This window comes from Apus apus, chromosome Z (genome assembly GCF_020740795.1).
Source record: "Apus apus isolate bApuApu2 chromosome Z, bApuApu2.pri.cur, whole genome shotgun sequence".
NCBI lineage: Eukaryota > Metazoa > Chordata > Aves > Apodiformes > Apodidae > Apus > Apus apus.
The window spans coordinates 30,089,647-30,106,017 of record NC_067312.1 but is presented as its reverse complement, the minus strand read 5'-3'; the positions used below and the strand labels follow the sequence as shown (position 1 = coordinate 30,106,017).

Sequence of the window (16,371 nt, the reverse complement as noted above, 5' to 3'; positions counted from 1 at the left end):
TTGAATCCTTTTTTCCAATTGATGTAGAAAACACCTTGAGAAGAACCTCAACATGAATTTTATACCCTATACTTGTCCTCTGAAATATTCCTAGCAATCCACCTGCCTAAATTCTGTTTCATAGTGTCTGCTCTCTAGAGTACAATTACATTTTTTGTATGAAATCAAGCATTGCTTTAATGTGAGGAAATTAATTTAACAGAATGGCAGCAGTTTTTTAATTCCTGGTGTAGTGCTCTTGGGAGTTCAACCTTCTATTTTGTCTTCAGTTTTAAGAACTTCATTGTAGTGTTGTCTAGCCTCTAGCTCTGGAATAGCCCCTTAAACCATCTTGAAAACATGAAATAAGTTGTTCTTTACAGTTGTAACAATGTATTCAATGCCTTAAGCATTACTGTCACTATATTCAGAATGGATAACTCTGTGGTTTTATTTGTTTACATACTTGTTACATAAATCAGCATTATTAAGGCTCTTGTTAAGACCTGCTTTGCTGTTCTGATTATATCTAAGCATATGCTGTGTCAGCATGGAACCTCTGAAAGTCTATAGTAACACTCCATCTTCCAGATTATTGCATATTATGTTTTCTAAAAGAGGAACTATACTCTAAAAGAGTATAAAGAAAAAACAAGACATGCTCACTAGTTGCCAAATCATAGAATCACAAAATCATAGAATGGCTAGTGGTGAAAGGGACCTTAAAGATCCTCTAGATCCAAACACCCTGCATGTGCAGGGATGCCTCCCACTAGATCAGGTTGCTCAGAGCCCCATCCAGCCTGCCCTTGAACACTTCCAGGGATGGGCTTTCACAACTTCCTTGGGCAACCAGTTCCAGTGTCTCACCGCCCTCATAGTGAAAAAATTCCTCCTAGTGTCTAAATTTCCCCTTTTCAAGTTTTAAGCCATTATCCATTGTCCTCTCACTACAGGCTCTTGTAAAAAACCCCTTCCCAGCTTTCCTGTAGGCCCCCTTGAGATACTGGAAGGCTGCTATGAGGTCTCCCTCTGAGCCTTGTCTTCTCCAGGCTGAACAAACCCAGCTCTCTCTGCCTGTCTTCATAGGAGAGGTGCTTCAGCCCTCTTATCATCCTCGTGGACTCACTCCAGCAGCTCCATGTCCTTTCTGTGCTGAAGGCTCCAGAGCTGGACACAGTACTCCAGGTGAAATCTCACAATTGCAGAGTAGAGTGGCAGAATCACCTTGCTTGACCTGCTGGCCATGCTTCTTTTGATGCAGCCAGGGACACAGTTGGCTTTCTGGGCTGTAAGTGCACATTGCTGACTCATGTTGAGGTGTTCATCCACCATCACCACCAAGTCCTTCTTCTCTGGACTGTTTTCAATCCATTCTCCACCCAGTCTGTATTTGTGCTTGGGGTTGCCCTGACCTAGGGGCATAACTTTGCATTTGGCTTTGTTAAACTTTTTGCATTTTGTATGAGCCTACCTCTCAAGCTTTCCCGCCAGCATGTTGACCTCTCCACACAGTTCGGCGTTGTTGGCAAACTTGCTGAGGGTGCGCTCAATGCCACTGTCTGTGTCTGACAAAGATGTTAAACAGCATCAGTCCCAGTAACAACCCTTGAGCAACACCACTTGTCAGTGGTCTCCGTCTGGACATAGAGCCATTGATGACAACTCTTGGAGTATGACCATCCAGCCAGTTCCATTGAATCCATATTATTCTAGTTCAGAAAACAGGATGTCATGTGGGACATTGTCAGAAGCTTTGCACAGCTCGAGGTTGACCATGTCAGTTGCTTTTCCTTTGTCCACCAATGTTGTGACCCCATCGTAGAAGGTCCCCAACTTAGGCAGGATTTGCTGTGATTTGAAGCTGTGTTTGCTGTCACCCCTCACCCTCTGTTTTCCATGTGCCTTAGCAGAGCCTTCAGAAGGATCTGCTCCATGATCTTGTTGGGCACAGAAGTGAGACTGACTGGCCTATAGTTCCTCGGGTCTTCCTTTTTTCCCTTTTTGAAGCAGGGATGATGTTTCCCCTTTTCCAGTCAGTGGGAAATTTGCCAGACTGCCAAGACTTTTCACATGTGATGGACAGTGGCTTTGCAACTTCCTTAGCCAGTTCCTTCAGGAGCCTTGGATGAATCCCCTCAGGTCCTATGGACTTGAGTGCCTTCAGGTGGTCTTAAACCTGCTTTTCTCCTACAGTGGGGGGATCTTTTCCCAGTCCCTGCCTTTGCCTTCTATAACCGGGAGGGTGTGACCAGAGCCCTTGTGGGTAAAGACTGAGGCAAAGTAGTCCTTGAGTACCTCAGCCTTCTCTATATCCTGCATGGCCAGGTCTCCAGCTTCCTACTGGAGTGGATCCACATTTTCCCCTCATATTCCTCTTATTGTTGACATACCTGTTGAAATTTTTCATGTTACCCTTAACATTCCTGGCCAGATCCACTAGTCTCTGTGCTTTTGCTTTCCTTAATCTAGTCCCTTACTTCTCTGACAATTTGTCTGCTTTTCTCCCAGGATACCTATCCCTGCTTACACTCTCCATAAATCTTGTTTTTACATTTAACTGTGGCCAGGGGCACCTTGCTCATGAACACATGCCTCCTGGCACTCCTGCCTGCCTTACTCTTTGTTGGAATACCTTGCTCCTGGGCATGGAGGAGGTGATCCTTGGATACAGACCAGCTTTCCTGGGCTCTCCTGCCCTCTGGGGCTTTGTCCCGCGGTACCCTACCAAGCAGATCCTTGAGGAGAATTAAGTCTGCTCTTTTGAAATTGAGGGTAGTGAGCTTGCTTTTCTCTTTCCTTGCTACCCCAAGGATCCTCTGTTCAACCACGTCATGGTCACTGCAGCCTAGTCGCTCAATACATTTTACTGATCATCAACCAGCCCAACTCTGTTCCTGAGAATAAGGTCCTCCATAGCACGTTTCCTTGTTTGAAAGGCATTAATGTTTGAAAGGCATGAAATATGTCTTACAAATTCATAACAGGAAAATTCAGGTTGTTTTTTTCAATTTGAAAACAGTGCAGTTGGTGCTAGAATTTAAGAAGAAAACAGGAGTTCTTGCAGTTGGAGGAGGCTAACTTAACTTCATTTTACCATAGCAATTACTGTTGAGTTAGTGTTTGATGTGACACACATCTGTGGGAAATGAGGCTCTGCTACATATGCTGCAAAATTTCATTTTTATTAAAAAAATGTACTTTTTATTAAAATTGCTCTGTGTTGTCACTTTATAATTTGAAGCATGGATTGACAGTGGTTTTGTGACTCAAGAAGAAGCCACAAGGACTCAAACACCATAGTTCATAGAAAAATGTTTCAGTAGATCTCTAAAAATGTTCCTGTTTTCAAGTCAGAATGGTTTATGTTAAGTTATAAACAGGTTATGTTGTCGTTGCTGAGGTAGTTTACAAATTTCAGGAGCATTTCTGTGGCTTAGTGGTTTATTTTGCACCTTTCTATGTCTCTAAAGTAAGACTAGAAGAGATCTTAAATATAATTTATGTATTTATTCCCCCTTCTTTGCCCTCAGATGGCAAGACCAACTTAAGATGACTGCTGTTTTACTTTCATTTTATCTCTCCAGTGGGTTTTTTGAATGCTCAAAAGTAGTCGTTATGTTACCTTGTTAGTTAGCCTGCACATCTATTAAGAGATAACATCTGTGGAATCCACTTAATGCAACTTCCAGCTTTTTTGGAACATGAGTAAGGGCTTTATCAGCTAAGTTTACTGTGGAAAACACGTATATTACTGCATTTCTGCTCCAAGATTTGTTTTCATTCAGAAAAAAACAGTGGCACGGTAAAATGTTACACAACTGCACATGTTTCGATTTAGTATCCACATGATTTGTTTCAGCAGGTAAAGTCATTAAATGTGCACATTGAGCTTCTGATGCTTCCAGCTCTAGGTATAGTTAGTAGCATGTTATTGGAGAGAAATATTACCTCAAATCGATAGAGAGCTTTGTTTTATATCCACAGATAACAGAATTATAGTTTAATTTAGGATAAGATTTATTGTAGTTTGCTTGAAGAATAAAGTGATTTTGTGTTTTCTCTTTATTTTCTGGTAGAGAATGAAAAGGACTTTGTTGCACACTCCTGGTTCATTCACAAAACATAGGAGTGCTCTTGCCTTAGTTGTCTGTAGTTGTCTCCTCCCTAATCCCATCCCAGGAATGGTTTAGCTAGAATAGAGTAAGAATAGAATAGGGATAGAGTAAGAATAGAATAGGGATAGAGTAAGAATAGAATAGGGATAGAGTAAGAATAGAATAGGGATAGAGTAAGAATAGAATAGAGTAAGAATAGAATAGATAGGGTTGGAAGGGACCTCCCTTCCAACCTCCAGGTTGCTCCAGGCCCCATCCAACCTGGCGTTGAACCCTTCCAGGGATGGGGCATTCACAACTTCCTTGGGCAACCTGTTCCAGTGTTTCAGCACCCTCACAGGAAATAACTTTTTTCCTAGTGTCCAGCCTGAATTCCCCCTCTTTAAGCTTCAAACCATTGCCATTGGAAGTGGCTGCAGCATAGGAGTGGAAAAGAGATGGTAGTTAGAACTTCTGCCCAAGGTAAAATGAATTGTACTCTTTTCCCCTCTGAACTGAAGTGCAACTAAGATGTGGAGTCTATTGGAAAAGGCAATGTGGAGACATAATCAGTAAGTGTGGCACAGTGAAATCATCATAGTGGATGAATGTAAGGTTACACAGGAATAATACAGGGTGACATTTCCTAGCTTTAGAACAGTTCAATTTGCACCAAAGTAGGTTTTGTATATATATGTGTAATTAATGTGTATATATTTGACTACAAATAAAGGTTTTTTTATTCTGTAATGCTATTTTATGATTCTAGTAAGGGGCAAGAAAGCTCTTTTTTTTGCTTCCCAAAGAAGTATTGACTATATTTGAAATTGAGCTTTGTATCAAAAGGAAGTAAAACTTTTGTCTTTATTACAAGTATTGCCCTATGGGGTGGGGAGGGAGAGAAAATAAAAATAAATATTTATCAATATTTACAAAGCATTTGTCCAAGTAAGTATTTCTCTACTCCACAAAAAAAAAAATCTAGTGTTGTAGCTGTTGCTCTGTAGGGAGGCCACTGTTAGTGCCACAAGATGGTAGGCTTAACAACAGGCCTATGTAGTTGCAACTGTTGGAGAAGGTGGCCTCTTCAGCTTTTTCAAGATCTTTATTTTCTTTGGACTTCCTATTTTAGTCTGGGAAACTCTTACCTTTTTTTTTTTTTTTTCATGAAGTGTGGTTTTTTTTCAGATTTCATTCTTACATGATCTGGGAAAAGTGTAAAGAAATTGTTTGGACAAAACCATTGATAGCTGTCTTCCTTTTGTGTAGTACAGTTCTGAGTTAGTGATTCTTACGTATTTGGCACTAATACTGTGCAACGCAGTCATTTAAAGAGTCACAGAGCCATAGAAAAGCTGCTTGCAAGGAACACCTGGACATCACCTATTATGACTCCCTGTGTGAAGCAGGACTGTCACAAATACTAGACCAGGTCAGCTGTGGCTTGAAGATGTCTAAAGATAGAAATGTATTTATTAAGCCACTGTTCCTCTTGCCCCTCTGAGAATTTTTTGTGCTGAAATGACTGTTTTGTCTGTGTGTAGAACTCTTGTGAAGTGGTTTATAAATTATGACCAGTAAAACCTGGGGACTGAGAGGTGGGAAGCAAGTAGGGTGCCTTGAATTGGAATAGGTGACCTGAAGAACTTTCTTATTAGAAGTACTTAGGTGTGTTTTTCTAATTCTTATGCTTTCAGTCAGCAATTAAATATATTTGTACACTAAATATGCTCCAAAAGGTACTAATCTGACTGTTGTCAGAAACGTTACTTCATCTGCTGAAGTAAGTAATGTCAGAAGATTTTAAGTGGTCTATCTAAGACTATGGGCAAAGAAGCTCTAGCAGACCACGGCATGGAGTGGTTTGAGGAGCTGCCACTCGCACCAGGTGGCTGTTCAGTCCCTTAGTGATTTTATTTTTCATACTGAATCTATACCTACCTTAGCCTGGCAGCTGAAGCTCTGTGGTGGCATGGCTAAAATATTCACGTGGTTATGTTATGCGCGACAGGGCCAGTAGTGGATAATTGGTAGAGGCTGACATCCCCTTACCGTTGTTGTTGGCTTTGCTGAACGTGTCAGCTTGCAGTTTGAGAATCTAAACTAGCAGATCTCAGTAGGTTTTTATTGTGGAAATCTGATCCTTGGTTAATTTTTTCCAAATATTTTTCTGCATTGAAGGTAAGTGAATTGGAATACTTTTCCGTAGCAAATTCAGAAACTTAACACAGGTGCAGCTATATTGTCTTAAGAAAACTAAATGGAAGTTTTCTGTAGCATTCTTTGTGTTTTTCCTTGAAAAGCTGAGAAAGAAAATGTTTCTTTTAAAACTTGGCAAACAAAAAATACTATTTTTTTAAACCCAGAGAGGTTATTATTTTAAAAAAGAGAGAGGTTATCAGTACTATTGCTATAATTTCTTTTGAATTTCAGTTTTATAAGGATGATATTAAGGTAGAAGATGACTTTTTCAAAATTAGTTTGCTGTATATATTAATTCTCTCCCATTGTGCAAATGTAAGTCGTGTCATCTTACTTTTTGCTATGTGATGTGTGCCTGCACCATAGGCTTTCTGATGTGTATAGGCATAAAGTGGAAAAGAGGCTATGGTGCTGCTCTCTACAGATACATTCTCAGTTCATGGCAGATGGCAGCCTGGGAACTGTGTAAGTCTTATGGTACATATATTCTAGTAGGCATGCTTTATGATGACCCATGTCATGTTCTATTTTCAAAGACTTTGTTTTGCTTGATTCAGTTTACACAGAAGGTAAGGCTCATTTTCCTTGTGCTTCTAGTAAATCTTTTTAAATACTTGTTCGGTCTGTTATCTCATGTTTTCCCCAATGCATGCTTTTTTGGATGCTGCTGCGAAGGAAGAAACATTTACTTTCTTTTAATTTTGTCATTTATTTTATAATTATTGCTAACAATTTTTTCCCCTTTTTCAGAAAACAGACACATGCTGTTTTTCCCCAATACTTCTATTTTTTGAAGTACACTGCATCATACAGCACTTAATGCTGAAAATATTAAATATTTGCCAAAAGAGCTATTGAAAATATTTTTTGAAAATATTTATTGAAAATAAAATTAAAATTTTTACTTTAATAATATTGGAACCTTTGGGTTTGTAAATAAGCGAAACAGTCTAGCTGCCCCATGTTCTTCCCAGATAACATTATTTTACAGGGCTGTAACAAGGAAGCAACAAGACTTCTTTTTGAGTCAGTTTGTCATGAAAGCTTGTATAAGAGGTTTTCTTATTTTATTCAATGGACAGCATTTTTTTCAGTAGTAACAATTAGGTTTTAGTGCAGCTGGATTAATGAAGTACCTTACAAAAGTGCTGACTTTTTTGCCCCTTGTCAAAACTTTCAGGTCATTGTTCTAATAAACATTTCTCTCTGTTTTATCACTTATTCTGTAATGTGATATCTGTGTGGTTTATATTTAGTAGTTAAGGACTTCTAAAGTTTTGTTATGTGTTCAGTGTGTGGAGTTTCAAATCTAGATCCTTCAAGCCCTATGCCCTGTCTCTTAAGTGTGTTTTATTTCAGATTCAGGTAAGATGTTCAGGAGACTCACAGTGTGATAAACTATAATAGGATAGTGTAATAAACTGAAAATGTAGATGCCTAGGCATCTTTGAATAGGTGTATGTTTATGCATTTGCACACACAAGCATCTATTAGGACAAAATTAAATTGAATTCCTGCCAATAGTGTCATTAATATAAATATCAAACTGCATGTATTTGTGTTACTACCAAGTGGCTGTAATGATTCTGTTTGACAACGAATTCCACATACTTTGCATTCCACATACTTTGTATTATTTATTTTTTTAAAGGTTTTCAATTATTGTAACTCCTGAATGTGAGCATTCAAAGTTAAGAGGAATGGCTTTGGCCTGAATGAACAGGTCAAAAGTGTGCTTGTTTCAATTTACCATGTGGCTGTAGAGATAAACATGTAAGAAGCTCCATTATCTTGCAGACATGGCTTAGTGATATAACTTCTTAATCTGAGAAATGTATATGGCTTGTAAACCCTGATACTATAGGCAGAAAAGCACTTGCCTTACCTTTAAGGAGATTTTTAGTTGCATCCATGTTCTTATATAGCATAGTTGTGTATAGGGCATTATAGGAAGATGTTTGCTTTCTTCTGAAATGTTAGGTTTTGCCACAGCCAGAAAAAACAAATCAGTAATCTGATTTCATTGGTAAATTCAGTATATTTATTTGGAGTTTCTTGATATTGGTTGTGCTTTAAGGGTATTTTATATTGAAAGATGCAGAGGTCCTAGACCCTAATGTGTGGTCAACTTTACACTGTCAGAAAAAATCTTGCAGGTAAGGTGCTATATTTCATAAGTTTTTGACAGAAGTTGCGGGTTTCACTCCTTTAAGAGCAGTGGTGTGAATGTTTCTTTTAAGAATTTTTAGGTGATATATTTTGAACATTGTAATGTTGTTTTTTCTTTTCCATTTTTTCCCCTCCAAAAAGACTGCCTCACACAGATACTTGTAGTTTAATGTTTGCTCTTGCTGAGTCTAGTTCTGATTCATCATGTTTATGTGACTTACTGTCAGTCATCTGTTAGTTATAGTTTAACTTTCAAGTCTGTATGTAATTTGGTTTTATTAATGAAGTACAGCAAACAGCATTATGAAGCTTTTCTCTTTTAATCTTGCAAGGAAAAAAATCGGTATCTAAAAAAGCAATCCCAAAGAAGAGGAAAGGTGTCACAAAGTCTACCATACCAGAATTTCAGGTAAATTATTTTAATTTTTGTTTTAAGCACTTGAAATCTGAATGTCTGTAAAAAAGTATTTTCATTTCTGATAGAGACCTTGGAAATGCTATTCAAAGATTATTTTCCTTCTTCTAGTTCAAATGCTTTAATCTGGTAGTGTTTTTAAAAGCGCATTTCCCCTTTTCTTGGAGAATGTTCTAGCATTTTTTATTGTTTGCAGTTTACATGGTTTTTCACAGTATTGGTTGAGATCTCAGATAAATCCGTTACAGGTTTAAACCTGTGAAAAGTAGTTCTTTTTGGAATTTTTAAGGTAGATAAAATTTTCTGGGCTAAAATGACATAGATTTTGTATGAGGTGTGACACTGTGGTCTTGAACTGAATTCTAGCCTGATTACTGAAGGGGAAAAAAATGTAAGCTCCTGTTCTCATCTTGTTTGTAACTTTTGTCTGCACAAGACCTTTAGACCAGAGAGCAGTAAGAAAAGAGTGCTAATTATAGTATGGTGTTACGGTACTGTAGTAGAAGCGTTAGAGTACTTCAGTTCTAAGTCACATGCCTACTTGGATTGTAGTTGTCCTTTGGCTATAATTTTTTTTTTTTCTGAAAGCAGTCTATGCTGCTCTGAGCAGTGGTCTCACATTAAATCATAGCTGTTCTGTAAAATCCTCACACTGAATAATGTTAGTCCATGATGATGATGTGTTTTACACAGAGTTAATAGAATTTCTGATGATCAAATTGGTTGGTCAATATTGAGAAAAGGTTGATGTGTGTGTATATATATATATATTTATATCAGATTAAAAAAATAGGGACAGTGTATTAAAATTTTATTTTTCCCAGGATATTGCCTCCATGCCACGGGTGTACAGTTAGGTTAGAAATAATTTTTTACAGTATTAAACTACTGCATTTAATAGTCTGTCTAAAACATTTTTGAAAACTTAGCCCAACTTTTTATCTAGCCAAGGTAAACTGTACATGTATAGATCTAAGTGTAAAATTATCATAATTACTTACAACTATGTAAAATGTTAATTTAACGTAACAAAATAATTACTTGCTCTTTTGATCAAAGCTAAGCTTTTTCTCTGTTTTAGGTGACATTAAGATCATTTAGTATGAGCATTTTAATCTTACCAGAGAACTTCTTAACAATTTAACCTGCCTTTTTCAAGAAGACAGGCAGGAGTAGTATGACTGTTGTATTTGCAATATTAAAAAAGTATTTTTAAAATATTAAAAATATTAAAGTATTTGCAAATATTGAAACATATTTAGAATGCTAGTAAGACTTCTAAAGCCTAGTAAAGTATGCTTAAAGGTACTCTGCTCCACATAGATGGGTGGCCAAACATAATGAATTTATGTAACTGTTTGAAAGTAAGAGTATATTTTTTAGTATCTGGTAAGACATCTTAGGTGTATACAGGCCCTGTGAAGTATTCCAGGGAGGGCATAAGCAGAATATTGCTATTTCTATCCAAATGTCAGTTCTTCTGGTGAAAATGTGTAAGATGCTTTACATCTAGCCTACAAATGTAAAAACCAAACCAAACAAAACATGCCATAAGGCACTTCATTTCGTAAGACTAGATCCTGTACTTAAGTATAGATCATTTACCTGAAAATCTTGACATTAAAACTGAGAAAATTAGTCTGAATAAATCTTCTAATGTGTATAGTGACCCAAATAATAAATTAAAATCAATTACTAACAAAAAAAATACCAGGACATAATTGTACTAATTAATTCTAACATAATGCCATTTTTAAACAACCTTTTGAGGAACATACTGCACATATTTTCTGCTCTCTATCATAGTTTGAATGTCATGGACAAAGCAGTGTAAGCATAGGTGTGAACCTCACTCCTTCCTTGTATGTGGTTTCAGTCCTTAGAATAATTTTTTAGCTTGAGGCTGCTCTGAAAAAAACAACTCAAAATACAAACAAAACAGAAAACAAATCCAAAACAAAAGCAGATACAAATTAAATTATCTTTGGCAAATAAAAACACACACAAAACATGTCCTGTTTTTAATATTTTGAAAAATACTGGAGGGCAGAGTTTACAGCTCTGTTAGTTGTCTGTTGCGTGTTTCCTTTTAAAAGAAATTCCGAGTTCCAACCCTATTATTACTGTTGCTTATTAATGTTTAAAACAAATAACAGTAATTATATTGCTGTGCAGAAGGGACACTGATTTTTTCTTTGGTTTCTCTTCCAGTTATAAAGTACATTTAGATTTGGTAACAAGTGCTTTGTCTAACTCTTCCCTCCTTCCCCCATTTTAGAGAACTGAGCTAACTTCAGCTTTTCTGCTTAACAGTTTCAGTTTTATCAGCTGTAGTCTATATTAAATACATATCTTGAAAGAGGGCTATCTGGACATTCCCCACATGGAGAAGGCAACAATAAAATAGCAGGTTCATAGGAAATAAAACTGTAACTTACAGTAATAATTACAATCCTGTAAGAAGTATGGGGACAAACTTTTTATCAGGGCCTGTTGTGGCAGGACAAGGGTAGTAATTTTAACCAAAAGACAGTGGGTTTAGGCTAAACACAAGGAAGAAATTTTTTACAGGGAGTGTGGTGAAACACTGGGACAAGTTGCCCAGTATGTTGGTAGATGTTCCATCCCTGGACACATTCAAGGTCAGATTGGACAGGGCTCTGAGCAACCTGATCTAGTTGAAGATATCCTTGCTCACTGCAGGGCGGGTTGGACTAGATGACCTTTAAGAGTCCCTTCCAACCCAAACTATCCTGTGACTCTGTGATCAGTACAAACATAACCTGAAGTTAAGCAGTTAAGACCCGTTGAATTGAGTAAACATTTTGCTAAAAGATTGGCTGAAGGTGTGCAAGGAGGGAACATCAGTGATTTGGGGGAACAAATTAGGTTTGTATTCAATAATAGATCCACAGATTAGATTGGTTTTTGTAAAGATAAATAAATTAATTTATAAATGCTGAGAAATGGATCACAGAAGAGTCCAAAGTTGGACTAGAGCTTGGTCCTTCTGTCTTTCCTTACAAAAAATTGTTTTTACCCACTTTACCCACTTGAAGTTCTAGGAGTCAGTGGGAGTCTGACCGATTACTGAGATCTGAGATCGTATCCCAACAGGAAACATGTACATGGAATTTGAAAATTTACTGGAATCCTAAAAATACCTGAAAGTTTCATTGTATTCAGGTGAAAAACAGCATGTTTATTGCCTAGGAAAATTAAGCCCGTATGTAATAAGTACTGTGCCTGATGTGAATATGTCTAATTACATGATTTGTACATTAATGGAAATGTTTACAGTCTGAATGTTTAAGCCACCATGCAGTGTTCTAGAAAACAAGGACTAATCTTCCACTACGTTTGGTAAATCATAAGAGAAACATATTTTTCTCTTCAGATTCTTTCTCATGATGATGATTAGAAATCATGTTCTTCAAGAACAGAATGTAAAACTACCAGTGAGCTATAAAAATGTGACAGAATTAGATTGTAATATTGTCTTTCTTTATTGCCTTCACGTTAACTTACCTGCTAGAACACACAAATCAATTTAGAAAGGCACTGTTGTTTGCAGAAAACTGAATTGCTAAATTCAGCCAATTAACAACCATGAGCAAGGAACACTGAAACATACATTAGAGTGTCATTATGAGAAACAGCAGCCGTATCAAAATGGTCATACAAAATCACTGCATTTTGGTTACTGTTCTTTTAATCTTTGCTTCACGGTGCTGTCTTCATTCTCTAACGTGGGAAATGCTCACACAAATGAGAGAAGTTTCAGAAACAGGTTCTTCCCAATTAGTGTGCATCTTTAATGCTACATATTGAACCTTACTATAAATGAACCAATATACATTTCTTCTTGAACCTTTTTATAGTGGTTTTCAGAATATTATTGGAGTATTTAAAATACTAAACTCATTGTGGCAGTGAATCCTCTGACCTAAGCTGCTGTTACCTTCCTTGTTTTTCCGTTGGGTGTAACTGTCGCACAGATATAAGCCTCAAATGTACACTTCCTCTGATGAAAATAGGGACCTAGAGATTTGATTACTCTCCCTGTCACCTCCAGCCGCAAGACAATTAAACTTTATCTATTTGCATGGGTTTTCCCATTTATGTATTTTGCAGCATTGTATAACAATTTTGCAGATCTGATCCCTATGTCTCAAGTGACTATTCTGAAAATGAGAAACAGAACTGTGAAAAGTTTGCCTGCATGAATTGTCTGATAACATGTAGGAGCTTTTTATGTTAGAGTAAAAAGTAGAGTTAGTATTTCCAGGACAGCATTCAAATACCGATACTGAAATCACTCGTCTCCTTGGAAACTCTTGCCATTCTAAAAGTGACTTCCTAGAGAGAAATTCACCCAAATCTAGCAAACTAAAACAGTATCTTTCTTTGGTTCATAGTTCTTTATCTTTGATCAATGGTAAAGTGAATTAAATGTGTCTCATAGGAGAAGATAAAAGACAGTAATAAAAATTAAAAACCAGCCTATCATGTATATAGTCAAAAGGAGTAGATTATAATTGCATAGGGGAAATCTTTATCCATGCCTTTATTGACTTTTGTCAATGATTTAATGTGAAAAACTTGCACCTTTTTGTATAATACAGTACCATACATTTCTTTGTAGCCTAGGTAGAAGAGAAGCCATTTGGCTTTCGGTTTGCATCTTATGTATTTGGAACTCTGTTAAGCACAGGATAGAGCGCATATTGAACCTAGGCAAGTGACACATAATAATACTATTTCCTGGGTTAAGAGAGAACTTTAAGTTTGCATACATTGTGTACAGCAAGATAGTGCCAATTTCCTTATTCGCATGCTATTTTAAACTTGACATGTGAACATTGTAAATCTTAGTTTGTCACTCCGGTTCCCCAAAGCTCTCAAATGTACACAAGCATTATGAAAATAACAGCATGTGTGTCTTAGAGATTTTTGAAATGTATGTATTTTGCTGAAAGTGTCAGTTCTGTGCTTTTAATAATGACACAAAGTTTTCTTAATAGGAATTTGGTGCAAATCTAATGCTTCGTGTATAATTGAACTAAAAATATAAAGTTACAAATTATTGACTGAGGGAGGGAAAAATAGCAGTTGCATTTTTGCAGCTTTTTTTTCTGTTTCAACAATTATTTCAACATCTTTTTGGTAGTAAATGGAAAACATTTCCACCCAAGGGTGTTGCGGAAGAAGCAAGTCTTAACATATGATAACCTGAAAGAACCTAATAGCTTGATAGTTTCCAATTTATTAAGTCTTTAATTGCCTTAAGTTTTGGTAAGCCAAAACATACAGATTAGTTTTGTTTGAATGTTTTTCAAGAAGATAGCATCCATATTCTGAAAGGAAAAACAATGTAAAAAAACATTTTCTAAAGACAGAAAAAAAGAATAATTTAATACTGTTTCAAAAGATAGAAAGCCAGGTAGATTTTGTACACATGGCTAGGTTATCTTTCAGGAATAGTGTGTGTAAACATATGAAGTTATCTTCAGGAAAAAATTGAAACAAGTGTATTTATGTTATAAACACAGCATAGCCCGAAGCTAGTACTCCTCAGTTCACCAGGGAGTTGTTTAGTACTCAAACCTGTTCCAACTCATTACTATACTTGAGACAAATGTAGTTGCCTTTCACAGAAGGTTTAAGAAAATACCTACATTTTTTTAATGGAAGCTTACAGGCAGAGATACGGCTTATGTCTGAAGAGTGAAGTATTTTCTTATTAGCTTTTTTCTTTCCAGAAAGTCCTATTTTTTACATTAAAAATGCTGTAAGAAAATAAAAATCAAATTGTGGCACTAAGTAGTAACATGTGCTTTTAGATTTTATTTAACTTTTTTATACATTTTCCAGGTCCCACATTACCAAGTGTTTGTGTTCATTTGTTTTTTAGCTTATTTGCACTAATCTTGATGAACTCAGGGAATTAATCACAAAGATTGAGAATGAACTCAAAGATCTGGAGGACATTAAAAAGAAATCGGTACGTGACATTAAAAGCTTTCTCTTGTATGGGTATAAAATGGTGCCAGTTACTTGTTGAGGCCTGTCAACTGAGGATTTTATGCGTGTTCAGTACCTGCATGAAGCCTCTTAAGTTTGATACTTGGAGACTGTAATCTTAATATTTCTGTATATAGTGCTTTGTTCACAATGGTTTTATAAGTAAATTTAATAACTGTGTTAGTAGTTTTCACTGCCAAAAAAAAATGTGGACTGTGGTAGTACCTTAGAAGGAGTACTTCATTTTTATTAGACACGTGACTGTTCTTCCCTGAGGACGAACTCTTCCCTAATAAGCATTTAGAGGATGGAGTTCTTGTATCTGCCTATGCATTGTTGATCAGATCTTCTCTGAATTCTTTTGTTACTTATTAGGATTCCCAACTCCTTTTGTTTGCAAGTAAATTATTAACATTATTTTTTTTTAATTTTTAGTCATGTAGGTTGTACAGGAAAACACACTATCTGGCTTTTTATACCATATTGAGATGCAATTTTTTTTCATGTACACTGCATCTTTCAGTTTATGCAGCTGAAAACCTTGAAGTAATAATGGTTGGGCAAGAGAATCCAACATTTTAAGGTACTGTAGGAAGCAGTGATTCTCATCAAGATGGTGGATGGTTTTAAATACATATATGATACTAATTTAAGTGGCCCTATACAATGAATTCTGCTTAAGACTTACTCTTTTCCATTGCAGTTTTGTTTATTAAACCTCTGGTAGGCATTTCTGTGTTATTTCTGTGAACAGTAGTAGTTAAAAATACCATCTTTTTCTGTACCTTAGAAGTTAGGCTGTTAACTTCTGTGAACGTCTTTAGTCTTCTGCAGAAACAATTTATTCTTAAATTATTTAAATAGAGGAGAGATGTATGATAGGCGAGAGGCAATGTACATTAGAACTCTAAAGACAAATTTCAGGGAAGACACCTAGTGTAATAGTTGTTAAAATATTCGAACAAATAAAAACAGGCTTAACTTGAAACTATTTTGTAGTGGCAAAATTGAAAGTTGGTTTTATGATAAGGTTATCAAGAGGTTATCAGAAAGGCTGTGTCAACAATAGAAGAAAAAGCCAAAAAATGAGTGCACATCAGCATATCAGTAATCTTAGTATAGGTGAGATTCTGGGTCTCTAAACACTTGTGTTAGAAATTTTATGTAAAGAAAGAAGGCTAGGATTAATTGCTGAAGAAAGGATAAGGAAACAGTGAAGTATTGATTTTTTAAAAATAATTATTTGGCAATTTTCATATTCACTTTTTAAAAATACAAATAGATGTTAAACTCAATTAATAGTTAATAAACTTGACTTGCTAAAATGAAGTTTCTCCTTGCAAGGAAAGTAATTATAATTTTAGTTTTGATAACATCTTGTGTAATCAGGTATCTTTAAAAACTGGAGGAAATGCAGATTTTCCTTCTTCAGCTCGAACACAGATGACAGTGGCTATTTCAGAAGCCTCCAGAAAAGAGTTTGTT

At 36.2% G+C, this 16,371-nt stretch overlaps 1 protein-coding gene across 4 annotated transcripts in view; it reads left to right on the top strand.

Moving 5' to 3' along the window:
- Positions 1 to 16,371, top strand: part of KIAA2026 (KIAA2026 ortholog) — a 53,383-nt gene that overhangs the window by 16,045 nt on the left and 20,967 nt on the right. For 2 of the 4 annotated variants that reach the window (XM_051643294.1, XM_051643297.1), the window contains 2 exons: positions 8,780 to 8,856; positions 14,777 to 14,866. The exons of 1 other annotated variant lie outside the window; for it this stretch is intronic. In XM_051643294.1, coding sequence (XP_051499254.1) covers positions 8,780 to 8,856; positions 14,777 to 14,866 — 167 coding nt within the window. The remainder of the gene's footprint in view (positions 1 to 8,779; positions 8,857 to 14,776; positions 14,867 to 16,371) is intronic. One more of the 4 variants, XM_051643295.1, reaches the window with a different exon arrangement.